We start from the raw sequence: 16,930 nt of genomic DNA, 5'->3' as shown, positions 1-16,930 counted from the left end.
TGCACTGTCCTGTCTGTTTACTGTGTCTAATGTCTGTTAAATATATCGGAATTATTGTTTCTAGTTTAATTTTTTGTTTGCACACGATGTCTGCACGTTTGCACTTTGTACTTTTTGTTCCTTGTTGCACCGTGTTGCTCCTGGGGGAATGTAATTTCACTCCACTGTGTACTTGTACGTAGATGGAATGACAATAAAAGCCTCTTGACATTGATTTGCTGGACACAGCACTGACTCTGTACAGTGTTGGTCATAGGAACCAGGAGTCACAATGTTTACACATAAATATGTTGTCCCTGCCCAAAGAAGGTCTCAGAAATGGTAACTTTACAGAGGAAGGCAATATTCTTTAATAATATTGTTAAAAGTTTTTTTTCCAAGACATCCAATTGGTCATTATAAAATTTTCACACAGTTTAAAGGGGCAAATGCCATGTTTTGATCCACCCACCCATCCACCCAACCACCCACCCATTCCTCCAACCACACAACCAAGCAATCATCCACCCATTCACCCAAGTACATGACTGCAAAGTCTAAATAGAGTGGACTGCAGTGTGTTTTATTTGTAGATGGGAGACTGAAGTATTCATACTCTCAAAAAAAAAAACATAACACTTTAGCTCTTTCAGCAATTGCAGCTTCACAGTATTGATTTGGCTGTTAACATCTCTCAGTGGTAGCTGAATAGGCATTTAAAGCTGATTGGCTGACTCTAAACCGCCTCTTTCAGAAACAGTCAGAAACAGGCTCTGCTGCTGTAATGAATACTGTCGAGTTTTATCACTCCTCACACAGCCAACCTGCTTCTAGTCATATTGCTCACAGAGTGAAATTACATGCAGCCAACTTAAAGCATGCAGTGACTCACAACAGCAACATGAGGAATGTGTGAGATGCTATTTAAAACATGTAGCGCCTTTGAAGCTGAGCACACACTGAAGGAGCAAATGTTCAGTTTTATAGACCAAAGAGTTCTCAAGCTGGAAATGTTCCTCACTAAACGTCAAGATTTTGCTTTCATCATAATTTAAAGTGACACTTGGAGCCAGATTTGTTTGACTGGACATAGTAAAAGGGATGTGACACTTTCACAGTCAGGCTCGGTTACTTACGCGGAGCTTCTACAAGGTTGCAGACATGTATGTGCTGCAGTAGCGTTCTCTGTAAGTCAATTAGCTGCTAGCTTTGCGTGCTTTGTAGCTTCACAGTTTGAGTCAGAGCTAGTATTTACAATAAAAGCAGATGATGTCAGTGCTGCGCCTGCATAATTCAGAACAGCTTTTTCCACTCCTTTGCCTGCAGCCTCTTCAAGCTGAAAAAAAAAACACAGCAGAAATGCAGCTGATAGAAACGACTCTCTGGCTATTTAAGCTAAGATTAAAAGACCCTTATTAGTCCTGCAATGGGGAAATTTCACCTCTGCAGTCTAACCCAGCTGCGCAGTGAAACACCACATACACATTAGTGGGCAGTGAGCACACTTGCCCGAAGCGGTGGTCAGCCCTATCCGCAGCATCCAGGGAGTGTTTGGGGGTTAGGTGCCTCAGTCACACACCTCAGTCACATCCTGTTGGCTCATGGGATCAACCCAACAATTTCAGTTGAAAGGCTGGTTCCCTAACCTCCAGCCCACAACTGCCCCCAGAAAATCACTGTACGGTTGCATTGGCCAGGAATCGGACCCGAGTCTCCCGTGAGAATTCTACCACAGAACCACCAATGCGAGGACATTGATACACTCAGTGAATTATTCCTTATTATAAGACAGATAGTTTCAGCCCGGGCAGCATGGTGGTGTGGTGGGTAGCGCTGTTGCCTCACAGCAAGGAGGGCCTGGGTTCGATTCCCCAGCCGGGTGTCCAGGGTCCTCTCTGTGTGGAGTTTGCATGTTCTCCCTGTGTCTGTGTGGGTTTTCTCCGGTTTCCTCCCACAGTCCAAAGATATGCAGTCAGGCCAATTGGACATGCTAAATTGCCCCTAGGTGTGAGTGACTGTCTGTCTGTGTCTGTCTGTCTGCCCTGCGATGGGCTGGCGACCTGTCCAGGGTGTATCTTGCCTTCCGCCCGAAGACTGCTGGGATAGGCTCCAGCATCCCCCCATGACCCTGACAGAGAAGCGGCTTAGAAAATGGATGGATGGATGGATAGTTTCAGCCCTTAAATCTGATTGGATAAGCCCTGTTCAAAGCCGTATATCCGTGATATACCACTCCTATGACCTCCTTACAACAACTGGGTAACACTTTACTGTAGGGCACGGTAATGAAGGCTACATGACACCTACATAAGCACTTCATGACAACCGACACAAACATACATAAACATTTATAAACACTTATTCCATAAGTCGTCAGTTGTCATAAAGACTGCTTTTGTCAACTTTGATGTCATGTTGACATAACAACTATGTCAAGAGACATAGATTTTTGGTGACATTAGGTTGTGTCATGACATTTTCTGAGGTGAAATGACATAGCATGTTATGACAGCTGACTTAGTGGCTTTGTGTTTGGTATGTCAGGGTGACACAGTGCTGATGATGTGATACAGCTTTACAAAATGAGGCAGTTGGTTAAACTGAACAAAAGTGTTAATTTCAAGGCCTACACAAGCACAGTAGTGAGTTTGGGCACTGATTTTGGGCGAATAAGCCTGGTGTTCATCAAAGAAAACAGACTACACAGAAAGGGAAGTAAGTCTATGAAATTCTTTCTACATTTTTTTTCATCATGTGCAAATTCTTTAACCCTTTACTCATTCTTCATTAAAGAGTAAACAATGGTGCAGGATGCAAGTTTCAGTACTTTTCAGTGACTCCTCTGTTGAGATCCTGTTGAGGGAAGAAGACACAACTCTTTAGTTCTTACCTTCCAAGCACACTGGCTTAGGTCTTCCACTTCTCTCTTGAAATGTCCTTCCATAAAATACAAGCTTGCCTCTCGGTTACTGCTTCAGTGTCTTAGCCCCTCGTGGTAGAACACACTTCTCCCTAAACTCTGCACTGCACTATCTCTCAGCTCCTTCTGTCATCGACTGAAGAACCGCACACTCTTAACTCAATCTGTAGACTTGTGTTATAAATATGTATTTTACTATATTTAACTATAAGGTATGACGTCTTTTAGGATATAGATTCCTGCTGTCTCAATCCAGAATATTCTGTTTTGATTTTGCTTCCAATGTTTGCACATTTTGTGCAGGTTAAGAGAATCTGCTAAATGACAAAATAATGTGGGTTATGAAAAATCATTTTCATGAATCCTTAATCAAATACTATGACACTGTATTGACATTCTTATGTATGTTTTCTCTGGCCCCTAAGTGAGTTTTACAGTTTATAATATTTTTATGAATCCTTATTCAAGTGCCATGACGCTCTTATGTATGTTTTCTCTGGCCCTTAAGTAAAGTGAGTTCCATTTTACAGTTTATAATGTTTTTATGAATCCTTATTCAAGTGTCATGACGCCCTTATGTATGTTTTCTCTGGCCCTTAAGTAAAGTGAGTTCCATTTTACAGTTTATAATGTTTTTATGAATCCTTATTCAAGTGCCATGACGCCCTTATGTATGTTTTCTCTGGCCCTTAAGTAAAGTGAGTTCCATTTTACAGTTTATAATGTTTTTATGAATCCTTATTCAAGTGCCATGACGCTCTTATGTATGTTTTCTCTGGCCCTTAAGTAAAGTGAGTTCCATTTTACAGTTTATAATGTTTTTATGAATCCTTATTCAAGTGCCATGACGCTCTTATGTATGTTTTCTCTGGCCCTTAAGTAAAGTGAGTTCCATTTTACAGTCTATAATGTTTTTATGAATCCTTATTCAAGTGCCATGATGCTCTTATGTATGTTTTCTCTGGCCCTTAAGTAAAGTGAGTTCCACATCTTTACATATAATTTCTTAAATAAACTTTAGTCTCAACTTGTTTTATGTGAGTTTCATTTAACAATTTCTAATGTGCTCTTTGACATGCTACCTAATAAACAAATATTTGTAAATTAGTATGAAAATTGTTACTGTTAATATCAAATGGCAGCAGTAAATCAAAATGTGGAAACAAATTTACATTAAACACCTTTACTGAGAAAAAGAAAATGCCTTCAATATACAAAGTTGTTTTTTTTTTTCCAATATTTGTGATTAATAGGCAGGTTGTTCCATTACCTTATCACTCAAAAGTTAAATGCACGGACATATTTACTATCTCATACTACAAACTGACTGTAGTGAATATAAATGAAACTTGCATTGTAACAATCATGTTAACAATACCAAGATCCTCCAAAATTCGGTAACACTTTATTTGAAGGCTACCTACATAAGGGCTTTATGACGCATTCACACTGAATAATGTGTTTATGAAGCTCTACTTGAACATTTATTAAGTGCTTATGTCGGTTCTCGCAACCTGACATAAGATGTTTTATGAAATAAATGACATTGTCCTGACATAATATGAATAAACCTTGAACATATTTACAGCACTAAACATTTAAAACACTATACATAATTGCATCAATCATCTTATCCATGCCATGGAGGGAAGAGGGGGTGGTTTCCAGGCATATTTCACCTGATATTAATACAGTCGTCTTAAGAATGCTGACATAAATACTTATGTATAGCATTTTAAATATGTTTAGTGCTGTAAATATGTTCAAGGTTTATTCATATTATGTCAGGACAATGTCATTTATTTCATAAAACATCTTCAGCGAGAACCGACATAAGCACTTAATAAATGTTCAAGTAGTGCTTCATAAACACATTATTCAGTGTGAATGCATCATAAAGCCCTTATGTAGGTAGCCTTCAAATAAAGTGTTACCCAAAATTCTAAGACATCCTATTTAAACACAGGCTTTAATTACTTAACATTTCCTACAAACAATGTTAAGTAACAAAAGAAAATGACCACAAACCTAAATGAAGTTTACATATTCAGATGCCTTTGTATCACCAATATTTTATCAACTTAACTTTTATGTGAGCTTATACACAATTGGTAGAAGGAGGTGTTTCTTTTTCATTTCTAGAATTTGCTGAGCCATGTCACTAGTAATTGCTTGCCTACAACGTTCAGCATATGCTGACATCTTCTCAACTGTGTCATTCCATTCTGGCAAAGCAGCAAAGGCATCTGGAAATGCTATGTAAAGCTCTGCAATTGGAGCAGTTCGCGCAATCGTGTTTCTGTCGACATTTTGCTTTTCAAACGCCCTCTTCATCGAGCCACATCTTCTGTACGACTTCAGTGCCAGCTTATAGCGTTTTATGACCCCTTCAATCGTCTTCACTGCAAAAAAAAAAAAAAAAGGCATGAAAGGTCATAATCCTCAAATACTGTTCAATAATCATATGCATGAATATATAAAACTACAGTCTTGTATCTTTGGAAAACCTGACTAAGAATGCTGGCAAAATCAAACATGATTTTTTTTTTTTTAATTACTTAAATAAATTGTGCTGTACAGTTAAAATGCCAACAACATAAATACTGTATTTCTATGTAACCTGACCAGCATGAAAATGTCTAATTACTTCAGTGGTTGGTAATATCACTAAAGTTAAAATTTCCTATGTCCAAGACACAAAGCGAATCTTAATGATCAACACATTTTGCAGCTATGGCAACGTCTAGGCCTGCAACTATTGAAAATTGTTTTGAAAAATCCATCATACAAAAGTAAGAAAAGCTCAAGACATGAACAATAACTGAACAATAATTGCTATTATTATTACCATCACTTACTGTTAAGTTGCTTATGTATGATTGCTGGAAAATATTTATTTATTATGCTCTTTATTTACAGTATTTTACAAAAGTTTGAATAGCCCTCCTCAAATCAGACTTGTTGGTTATGTAAGTGTAAATAAATGAACACATCCACTCTAACAAACAACTTAAATATGGCATATATGTGGCAATTTCTATCAATTTGCTAAATTTAACACATTTGAAAAAATTACATTTATATATATTTTAACTTTTGTAACATAACATATACAAAGTCTGCACACGGCACAATTTTTAAAAAAATTTCCAATCTGTCAGTGTCAGCAAATAACAATGATAGCAAATATTTTTTTTATTCCTTTGACCAGGGGTGTCCACACTGTCCCATATGGCTCTTTGCTCTTTAAATAAACTTTTTAATAAAAAAGTGTATTATGTAACACAGCAAAGTAATGAGAAAACATAACCGATAAACAATTTTTGTTGTTGTGGGTAGCATATAGTGCTAATCCAAGTAAACCTGTCCAGTCCAGTAAATCAGAGCATGCTCTTGGTGTTCAACAGGCTCAGTAAAGACTGGTGCAGGAGACCCAGTCTGGTCTTAATTTCCTTTTTGCTCCAGCTAATTAATTAATTAATGTAGAGCAACAGGAAACCTCTGTCCTGCCTCTGACTACAGCCAAGAAGTGTTTGCTTTGACAGAAAACAACCAAAAAGTGTTTTTTTTTGTTTTGTTTTTTTTTTACCTGTGAGCAGGTACTTTGCTAAGTTTAGACGTGCTACTTTTTGCAACAGGTTACTTGTTAGTGTTCAACAGTTTCCAATCAGAATACAAAAACACTCAGTACAGAAGCACATTGTAAAAGCCACTACAAATTTTCTGGCAAGGTTTTTAAAAATGTCTTCTAATGGTGCTGTACATTATTCTCAATTATGAAGACTTTGTATTAAATGACAAAGAACTTTGTATTGATCTAATTCATTTATTAAATTAAATTAAATAAACTTTTTTGAACGCATATTTTTTTCAGAACTGTGATTTTTTTTCCCACAGTTTTCTACAATATTGCTCTTACATTACGTTGCAGCATAAGACAATCATTAAAATGACCACTGTAGTAATAAGTCAAAGTAAACAGGAAAAATCAGTAATAAGGTGGAGTGAGAAAAGGAACCAGGAAGGGAGTGATCAGAAGAGTGTGCTTATTCACTTACTACGGGTCCTGCTGTTGCCAAGTTGAAGACTGTCGTTATCACATCCACGAGAAGACTTTTTCTTCTTTTTCTTTTTTGGCACCTCCTCTGAAGAACTGGACGTGTATGATGATGTGCTCGATTCGTCATCTGATGAAGTCTGAATGGTTTGCCTCTCTGGGTATACAATAATGAAATAAATAAGGGAGGAAGAAAACAAGAAAAATGCTGTTTTAAAGAATATGGATTAGGTTTAAGTCTGTTGTCATGTATGTATTATGTTATATGTATTAATTTACCCCATGTGTTACAATACATTGTTGCTGTTTTTTAATACATACTCAGCTGAGGAGCCGATGATTTTATCTGGCTGAGCAAAAATTCTTTGTCATCCTTCAGATCCGAATTCACTTGTTCCAGCATTTTGATCTTTTGTTCCATCAGTTCAACTTTGCCCCTCAACTTTTGAAGCTCCAAAGCAGCTGTGGGACACATCCCTACCATGAAAAAGGTAACCGTTTCAAAAAATTACAAGACATCTGAGACAAAAGAATAGACCTAATGGATCAAGTTTATCCATAAGCTAAGATAATATATTGCAGACACTGACTTTCCAGTCTGTCTTCAGACCTAATAAAAGACTCTGGGCCCTATTTAAAATGTATAGTATATAACTAAATGGAAACAAGCATATCATATTTAGGGCTATGTGGTACAAAAAGTTAGCGGATGGCATTTTAAAAATGCATTTGCGATGCAAAAAAAAAAAATACTCAAATTCAACACTAGTCAAGGCACAATTAGAAAGAGAATGAACATAAGGTATCTTGAAAGTACCTCTCAGAAGGCAATATGATTTCTGTCTTGTTGTGTGAAATCTGTTACGCTGAATTATCTCACATTACTAGCCTAATGCTTTCTTTCACCTGGAACTTGTTTTCTTGTATGTGTGTAATCTTACTCTTAACGCCAATGTGAATATCCGGCTGTGAGGTTTTGATATAGGCAATCTGGGATAAATTGGTGGAATTTACATAGCTGGTCATTCTAATTCCTTACAAATTGCAATACCAGACCTCCTCTAGGAAAACAAATTCAGCTCAAATAGAGAGAAAGCTAGTCCTGAGCTCAGGTACTGCTAGAAACAAAAAGTCACTGTTGATAGGGCTTCATAAACAGAGTGTAAATACAATGTAACCCACTATGAAAAAATTATTTTGTATAATAACCTTTTTTCAGGGGGCTTGCCATCTGCAGCTTTCTCTTTTTAGGAAGTGAGGTGGATGCCTTGTCTGGGCTGGAGTCCAAAGCCAATGTCCTCTCATCTGTTTTATAGAAAAATAAAAAGAAGAGACAAGGATTAAGAGAGAAATTAAATGAAAAAGAAAAACAAGATAAAAGGATAGAATTTATGCTTTCAAATATTATCTATGCTTGCATGTGAAATGTACAAACAATATACATAAAGATAGATAGAAAGAAAATTATAAACAGCTACTATTAGAACACTCAGAATACTGTTAATATTCAACAATAAATGTTTAAGTCTTAGTTTTCAGCCTAACTTTGAGTGGAATTGTAAAAGCTGTCAGAAATCTACCAAGCTTGACAACCTAGACCTAGTTAAATGAAATGTAGGATATGTTTACTGTAGTTTGGAGTTTTTTCATTCACATACAGGCAATTTGTGGCTGAAAGAAACCTGTATTAATGAGATCAGTTCCCTTCCTTTCAACAAACGCACATTAAATCTACTTCTTGGGTGCTAACAGCTCCCTCTTACAGAGAATTTTTACCCTGATTTTGGTTTTGACCTGGCTTTGTCCTTTTACCTGACTGTAATATGGATGTCTTAAATGATAAATGTATATGCAATAAATAAGTACAGATAACAAGCGTATAATAGTAAGAGACATATTATGCTTTTTTAAAAAAAAAGACCTATTATGCTTTTTGTGCATGTAAATGGTCTCCAAAGTCATGAATTCTGTCAAATCGAAGTTCAGAGGGAGAAAATCTCTCCCACAGAAACCAATTTTCTCGGCTGCTCAAAATACCTTGTTGGTACTCCAGCCTTTTCTCTGTTACAAAGTGATGCCATCCCATAACACAATTCTTACTGCCTGCCTACCGGCAAGCTTAGCATGCTAATACAACATGGTAAAATGATTTAGTAATAGTGACGCATGTAAATCTATTCTAGTAGACCTCAAAAATAAAATCATGAACACGGAAAATGAGCATAAAAGGCCCCCTTTCACAGAACAATAATCTGTGGTTTATATCTTATTTTCAGTTTAATAAATTCAAACTTGTAAAGATCCCTGTTGCTTACTTTACACTGCATGTGTTGCAAATAATTAAATAATAAAAGTTTCATTTTAGCTTAAAAGTAAGCAACCTACCTACTTTGTAACATTTATTTAATCTAAAATGAACTATGAGTAACCATAGTTTTAATCCCTTACACTGAAAATGTAAACTATTTATATATTAAGTACAAAAAGCTGTCAGCGAAACATCTTCATAAAATGGCATAATAGTTCATATTACCACTCTGTGAAACAACTATAACTGTAGATGTGTTGATTTTAACATTTACATAACATTTTTAACATTAACAAATACGAAATATGAAGTATTGAAGATGTTTTGCTATGCAGACACCTTTCATGTGTATTACCAAACTCGGCTGTAAGGTGATGGTAGTTTGCCTGTTTTACATGAGGATTTTTAATGCGATTCTATTTATACTTTATAATTCTAATTTTATTTAGAAAGCTTTTGTACTTCACTATATTGCATATTACATACACTTCATCTCCAAATTGCTGTACACACACTAAGATACAGAATGAAAGACCTTCATAAATTCATATTGTTCTGTACAAAATTGCTATTCAAAGAATTATAAATGAGAATCATGATTTCAGTTTTAAGTCAAAAATCATAAGTAAAATTTAATGAAAAATTGTGCAGCCCCATTTAAGTAGCCCACATAACCACATATAACCACATACATGTTAGTTAGTTAGTTTACGGTCTAATTTATCTAGCTACTGACCTTTCTTGATGGATAATGACTGGGGCCGTGGCAGCAGTTTCTTTTTGCCATGCTGTGGTCTGGAACATGAACTCTCGCCCGTGATTATTTTCACATCTGTTTTTGAGAAATAAAGTTACTTTACTTTATTTAGCCTTAAACCAGCCAGCTGGCCAAATACGTTGAGTAACTGTTACACACCGTTTTGTGGAGGAAGAGATGTTCCTGGTTCCCCCTTTGGCTCCTTTTCAACGTGTTCTTTTGACTTAGCGCGTGTAGTTATACGATTCTGTTTCTCATAATCACACATGAAAGAAAATAAGATCACAAAAACATTTTGTTTTTGTTTTGGCGACCCCACAGCCCAAACACACTCAGGCTCATGTTACCACTTGCTAGCTAACATTTTGGTAGCCACACCTAGCGAGCTGGCTACCACTGTGTTAAGCAAGGCTATCTAGGAACTCAAATTCACAAGACACTGCACATTGGGACCTACCCTAAGAATACGACTACGCTGTATCTATAGTAAGAAACCATTATATGCGACCCTAAATTATTACTTACCATGATTTTCCTTTGCTGCAGACTAAGCGGTAAAAACATGAAAAGGGAAATAATCGCATGCAACTAACATTACCGCAGAATACAAAACTACCGCGACACACGTGGTACGAACTTCATTTCCCAGCATTCCGTTATGCTTAGACATCTAGAGCGCGTCCTTCTGCCTAGTATGGCTCGTTTAAGTGAAGATATTCTTAAACTTGTACATCAACGGGACACACTTAACAACAGGAGAAGAACTGTGAGGTGGATGCAGCGCCGGGGACACTGAAACGATCAATGCGGTGCTGCATTTGCACACGTCGTATGCGACTGAGAGAAAGCGCGCGCAGTGATGGTCTTACCTGGTAAGTGGCCTGACTGCACTTTGTTAGATTTCATAAACCATAACATTGCCTAGACTCATTTTGGCTCACAACACAGTGAAAATAATAAACTGATTGACCGTTTAATGTTTGCCTTAAGGGTTTGCGGAACAAACCACAAAGCAAAGAAAACATCAGTACGATATGGATCTGTGATGTACAAATCTCGCAAATCCCTGGCAAGATGGCTGATGTTCATTTACAGGTAGCTAGTTACACTTATTTCTCAGCGCTTCTCTAGAGCTCGATGAAATTATCATTAGCGTTACTCATGACTTGTTATTTATGCACGGGCTGGCTTTTAGAGGATGTCATTGGCCCATATACTTGTTTTTACAGTGTAGTAGGAAAGGAGAAAGCAATAACTGTTGACTGTCATTGCCGCCTGTCCAAAGTAACATTAACATTAGGTTACTTTATTTACCAAAAGCCAGTGGCATTTGCTTTAGTCACAAACAGAATGAACTTTAGCGACCTTTCTGATTACCATAGTCACCCCTGATTGAACTTTACCTCCATATTTCGATATCTTGATATCAATTCAAGGTTCGACCTCTGCCTGAAAATTAAAGTTTAAAAAGAAACAAAAATACAAAAAATGCTTGCTGGCTTGCGTTTGTTTACATTTTTATGATTACAGTTACATATATACAAGATCCTGAGCAGATAGAAATTGAGTTATTATAGTTTAAGTTTATTTAATATTATTTATTTAATGTTTAGTTTATATAATATTATAGTTTAATTAATATTTTCCAAGTTTGACTTTGGCTAATGATCATCCAGTCACATAAGTTCAGAATTACTGAGATAAAGTTTTATTATAACAGTCCATTGTCCAGCCCCTTTAGCTAAAGTTTGAATAATATTAACTTGCCACTGTAATTATTTAATGGGGCATTTATTTAATGCAGTTTTTCCAGAACAGGCCCCACAAGTACTATCCTGAAACAACTCGGCCTCTCCCTTCACTAAAATCTGTACAAAACCACTGTGCCTATTAAAAAATTAATCTGAAATGAATGAAAAATTGCAGACTGATTAGTAATTGTATTTATTTTATTGTTTCATCCCACTGTGGTCGACTGTGTTATGGTGGTGGGCATTACTTTCAATGGGGTGGAACATTGAAAGAACAAAAGAATCATCCCCAACTCAAATGTAGACATTTATAAGTTATGTGTATAAACTTGTGGGTTATTTGAACTAATGTTTTACCCTCTTACATCTAATGTAGATTTTCTCAAGGTCTGCAGCTAAGACAACTTGACATGCTTGAAGACGGGATTGCTGGCAGTTCAAGAACGCTGACCAAAATGGCACATACAGTAAGAAAGGTCTGTTTATGACTGCTTCATTATATATAGTTCCCTATCAAATAAATAGGTAAATCAAATTTGACAGGTATTGTTTGTGCGTTTTACAAACAACTCATTGGTGATTTAGGTGAATCGGGTTGTGACCCAGCCAGAAGTTGAGTTATATGTGGTCCATCACTCCCTGAATTAAAGCTGGGAGGCAGGGACAGATACAGTATTTAGCCTATACAGTGAAAAGAAACAGGTACTACTTAAACATGTCAAGTGGATAATAAATAAAATACATTACACAAGCACAATTTTTTTTTTTTTTTAGGTTTATTTGTTTTGTGTTAATGCAACATATTTTAGTCATTTGCAACCAATGGACTCACCTAAATCAAGCAAATACAAAGCATAATTTTTAAATTGTATTTTTTACATTTTGCAAGGGCTTAGAAATGGGAAATGGAAGTATATTCCAGCTACAATATTTATACAATATGTGGTTTTGTAATGTACTTCTCTATGATTAGCAGGTGTGCATGAAAGCTGTTTCCCGTCTTAAAAGCAAAGGCATGAAGGTTGGAGGTCGACATCACTTCGTTGTTCTAGATGAAAGTAAATTCTCTCACAAAAGGAAGGTAATGTATTATTTTACTAGATGTGTGATTAAGGTAATAGAGTTTTTTCACATCAAATGCTGTTTGATTAGTGTTTTGTGATCTGGAAGAAAAAGGATTCACAATTAAAATCAGTGTTCGTAAGGTTCCTGCAGAACTTATGATGGTAATGTAAAATAAATACACCAATCCAAATCCAATACTTAAAAAAAAATTTTAAAATTGAAAAATGTGCTTAAGCTTGGGTTATGAAAAACATTGCAGTTTTTCTGTAATCATTTTTATTTTATGAAATATGTTCATGCGTGTTAGTACATGATGTTAAACATTATCATTCTCTAGCAGGATGGTAACCCTATGCTATAAACAATAACCTTACCTAAGGGCCTTTATACACCAAATGCAATTTCAGACAGTGAAAATGTGCTCTTTTTAAACGTTTTCCATCGAAAGTCAATCTCTAACCAATCACAGTCATCTCTGCTGTTGGCATGGTGACACACCAGAGGATGAATTGTTTTTCAGCAACTGGAACATTTAACAAGTGCCAAAAGGATCAGAAACTCCAAATGCAGCTCAAATTGGGTTACGAACATCTTATATGTGGATGCATCATATGTATTTTGGCAAGAATGCAGCAAATTTTTTCAGCGAATGATAGTTTACATTTGTGTAAGATCCTATGAAATAAACTCCCAGAATCCCCAAAAATATTTACACTATTTCAAATTCTTCAACAATAACACAAAATATGGTAAATTTAGTGAAAAATTTTAAAGACTTTGGGCATAAATAAAAATGCAGTATACTCTGACTAGCCACTTAATCATTAGGTATACCTACCTTGTATCGGTCCTTGTATCGGTCCATTTTATCAGCTTCACTGAAGATCTATGTGCGCTTTGTAGTTCTACAGTTACTGACTGTAGTCCATCTGATTCTCTGCCCCTTTACCCCCTTGCATCAGTGGTCAGGACCCCTACAGAGCAGATACTATTTGGGTGGTGGATCATTCTCAGCACTGCACTTACATTAACGTGGTGGTGGAGTGTTTGTGCATGTATGCTGCGCATATTTGATCAGACACAGCAGTGCTGCTGGAGTTTTTAATTACCAGTTAACAATGTCCTGTGTCCTGAAACTGAGCACCAATGAAAGACTGAGGATGACCAACACAATCTATGTGGCTTCAGATAAATTATGATCAAAAGCTTTCCATCTCCAAAGTGGTCCAATAGGTTAGATGTGTCTAATGAAGTAGACAGTGAGTGGACACTCACAAACTGTATGATCCACTCATACCAGCACAGCACAACACACACTAAAATACAACTGCCACATCAGTGTTACTGTAGTGCTGTGAATGATCCACCACCCAAATAATACTTGCTCTGTGGGGCTCCTGACTACTGAAGAACAGGGTAACAAAGTATGCAGAGAAACAGATGGACTACAGTCTGTAAGTGTAGAACTACAGAGTGAAACTATATGGTCAGTTGATCTGATAAAGTGGACAGTGAAAATACTAGATAGGTGGACCTAATGAAGTGGCTTATAGACATATAGGAGGTGGAGTCAGTGAATCAGTAAGTTGGCAAACATTATTATAGTTATCAGTACAATTGCGTAATCTATGTCTACATGACTTGTATTTAATATTGAGGCTGTCTGGGTATCAAGCTGACCTATACCTCACCAGTGAGCTTATGTCAGTTGCAAATGTCAGTTTTATTTTGTGTACTCTTGCTGTTCTTTTTAGCTGTAAAAACATGTCTGGTATTGCTACAGGTATGCATGAACACAGGCATTGATATTGCCTGGTCAGAAAAAATGCAGAGCCTGTGAACTATTGGCTTTGACCTTGGATTTTTTTCTTGTTTTTTTTTTTCATTTTCTTTTTAAAAACACCAGATCAGCAGTATTTTTACAAATTCACAAATATTTACCATTAATTAAAAATGTTTTATCCCTGAGCAGTAGCTAATAATTAATTACCAGTAATTTTTGAATAATGTTTTTGTTAAGCACACACAAGCCCTGCAAGCTATATGTGCTTTAACTGATTCAGTGAAACTGAATATTAAATAACATAAGTAACTCAACATCCTTTTAGAATATACTGCTTCACCTAATGGCTCTCTGCTCACATAATGGACACAAGTGAATGTGTGTTGTTGATGTAAATTTACTAAATATTTTCATTTCAAAGCAGCACCTGACAATTAATTTGGTAGTGGTGCATTACTTTGAAATTGTAAATGTAATAAATATACAATTAAAGTATTTCTATAAACATGGCCCACCAAAAACTTAATTTTAAATACCAGATACATTGAGGGCCCAATGGCCCAAAGTGAATTCCTTATTATCTGTCTGACCCTGTAGGAAAGTACTTTCTGTTTAAAATAGTTACTGCGGTTTCAATGCTATAGAAATATTGTAAGATAACAGTTAAATGTCTTACAGTCCATTGCTGTATATTTACATTTCTTTGCTTACAACTAAGCTATTAATAATTTACTGTAAATAGATTTTTTTTACAGTGCACTACCTCTAAACAAACTTTTTCCTCCTCTAGTACAATCGAGGACGATTTGGCAACAGCTGGCGTCGCAAATGGCAGTGGGTCTTCGGTATGCTGGAGGTCGGGATAACTACTAGAAGACCAATCCTCAAACTTGTGAAGACACGCTCACGCCGTGTTCTTCTTCGTGTGATCAGACGCCATGTCAAACGTGGAAGTTACATAATGAGTGATGAATGGCGTGCGTATAGGGGTCAGCTCAGTCAGTATGGATATCAACATTTCTCTGTATGCCACAAAGACAATTTTGTTGATGCCAGGACAGGCAGCCACACTCAGCATATTGAACGTGCTTGGCAGACATACAAGGTGGACATATGGCGTCATAGGGGTAATCGCACATCTAGACTGCTTAAGTACCACCTTAGGTTGATTGAATGGCGGTACTGGCTTGGAAATAAACACCCTGAAGGTCTATTGGGTAGACTGATCCATGATTTGAAAAAATTCCAATGATGGATGAAGGTTAGGATGATTTGTTCATTTGTATCACTATTTGGATACTAACACTCCTGTTTGTTTTCTCAGTAAAATCAGTTTTGCGACAGGTAACAATTGTAAAATGGACTACGGCTTCACTCAAAGTGATTGTTATTGCAGATTTAAAGATGGAATGATGTTAATTTACATTTTTTCAGCATGAAATGAGTACATAGCGAATTACTAATTAATTGAATGTTATTGAAATGTAATTTCAGTCAAGTTACTATTCTAAGTGTCAGATGTATCTGGGGAAAGAAATTTGTAAATTGATACTAGTTTGGAAAATATATATATGTAGCATATCTCATATGTAGCATTCTATGTAAAAAGTGTTTTAGCCATAGGTTCCAAATAATGTCTTATATTAAAGCTCAAGTACCTTTTGTACATATGATTGTCTTTACATTAAATATTAAATGGTACTCACTTAGTTGCGGAAGAAAACATACTTGAAGATATTAGAAATCATGGTATTTGAATAAGGATTTATAAAAACATTATAAACTGTAAAATGGAACTCACTTTACTTAAGGGCCAGAGAAAACATACATAAGAGCGTCATGGCACTTGAATAAGGATTCATAAAAACATTATAAACTGTAAAATGGACCTCACTTTACTTAAGGGCCAGAGAAAACATACATAAGGGCGTCATGGCACTTGAATAAGGATTCATAAAAACATTATAGACTGTAAAATGGACCTCACTTTACTTAAGGGCCAGAGAAAACATATATAAGAGCGTCATGGCACTTGAATAAGGATTCATAAAAACATTATAAACTGTAAAATGGAACTCACTTTACTTAAGGGCCAGAGAAAACATACATAAGGGCGTCATGGCACTTGAATAAGGATTCATAAAAACATTATAAACTGTAAAATGGACCTCACTTTACATAAGGGCCAGAGAAAACATACGTAAGGGTGTCATGACACTTGAATAAGGATTCATAAAAACATTATAAACTGTAAAATGGAACTCACTTTACTTAAGGGCCAGAGAAAACACATAAGAGCGTCATGGCACT

The 16,930-nt window shown here is 36.2% G+C and overlaps 2 protein-coding genes across 3 annotated transcripts; one reads left to right on the top strand and one right to left on the bottom strand.

Moving 5' to 3' along the window:
• Nucleotides 1-6,949: 6,949 nt before the first annotated feature.
• On the bottom strand, nucleotides 6,950-10,523 carry LOC119263266 (CWF19-like protein 2 homolog). The gene is made up of 5 exons (XM_037538106.1): nucleotides 10,181-10,523; nucleotides 10,001-10,096; nucleotides 8,166-8,261; nucleotides 7,278-7,433; nucleotides 6,950-7,113 (listed from the first exon to the last, which is right to left on the bottom strand). The coding sequence occupies exons 1-5, from the start codon at nucleotides 10,287-10,289 to the stop codon at nucleotides 6,950-6,952; spliced, it is 621 nt and encodes a 206-aa protein (XP_037394003.1). The 5' UTR covers nucleotides 10,290-10,523.
• A 537-nt stretch (nucleotides 10,524-11,060) lies between these two features.
• Nucleotides 11,061-16,270, top strand: LOC119263300. Of its 2 annotated transcripts, none has more exons than XM_037538215.1 (4): nucleotides 11,061-11,116; nucleotides 12,149-12,248; nucleotides 12,749-12,853; nucleotides 15,411-16,270. In XM_037538215.1, the coding sequence occupies exons 1-4, from the start codon at nucleotides 11,067-11,069 to the stop codon at nucleotides 15,870-15,872; spliced, it is 717 nt and encodes a 238-aa protein (XP_037394112.1). In that variant the 5' UTR covers nucleotides 11,061-11,066; the 3' UTR covers nucleotides 15,873-16,270. The 2 variants fall into 2 exon arrangements, with proteins under 2 accessions (XP_037394112.1, XP_037394111.1); XM_037538214.1 differs by having other exon boundaries at nucleotides 12,746-12,853.
• Nucleotides 16,271-16,930: the final 660 nt, after the last annotated feature.

This window comes from Pygocentrus nattereri, chromosome 4 (genome assembly GCF_015220715.1).
Source record: "Pygocentrus nattereri isolate fPygNat1 chromosome 4, fPygNat1.pri, whole genome shotgun sequence".
Lineage (NCBI taxonomy): Eukaryota > Metazoa > Chordata > Actinopteri > Characiformes > Serrasalmidae > Pygocentrus > Pygocentrus nattereri.
This window is presented reverse-complemented; position numbering and strand designations above follow the sequence as displayed.

Excerpts from the sequence above, each read along its gene's own strand:
- LOC119263300 (XM_037538214.1), top strand. The coding sequence starts at position 11,067 with ATGTACAAATCTCGCAAATCCCTGGCAAGATGGCTGATGTTCATTTAC. Across the intron at positions 11,117-12,148 it reads TGGCTGATGTTCATTTACAG|ATTTTCTCAAGGTCTGCAGC; the intron begins GTAGCTAGTTAC and ends CATCTAATGTAG. Across the intron at positions 12,249-12,745 it reads TGGCACATACAGTAAGAAAG|CAGGTGTGCATGAAAGCTGT; the intron begins GTCTGTTTATGA and ends CTCTATGATTAG.
- LOC119263266 (XM_037538106.1), bottom strand. The coding sequence starts at position 10,289 with ATGTGTGATTATGAGAAACAGAATCGTATAACTACACGCGCTAAGTCA. Across the intron at positions 8,262-10,000 it reads GTCATTATCCATCAAGAAAG|ATGAGAGGACATTGGCTTTG; the intron begins GTCAGTAGCTAG and ends TCTATAAAACAG. Across the intron at positions 7,114-7,277 it reads ATCATCGGCTCCTCAGCTGA|AGAGGCAAACCATTCAGACT; the intron begins GTATGTATTAAA and ends TTGTATACCCAG.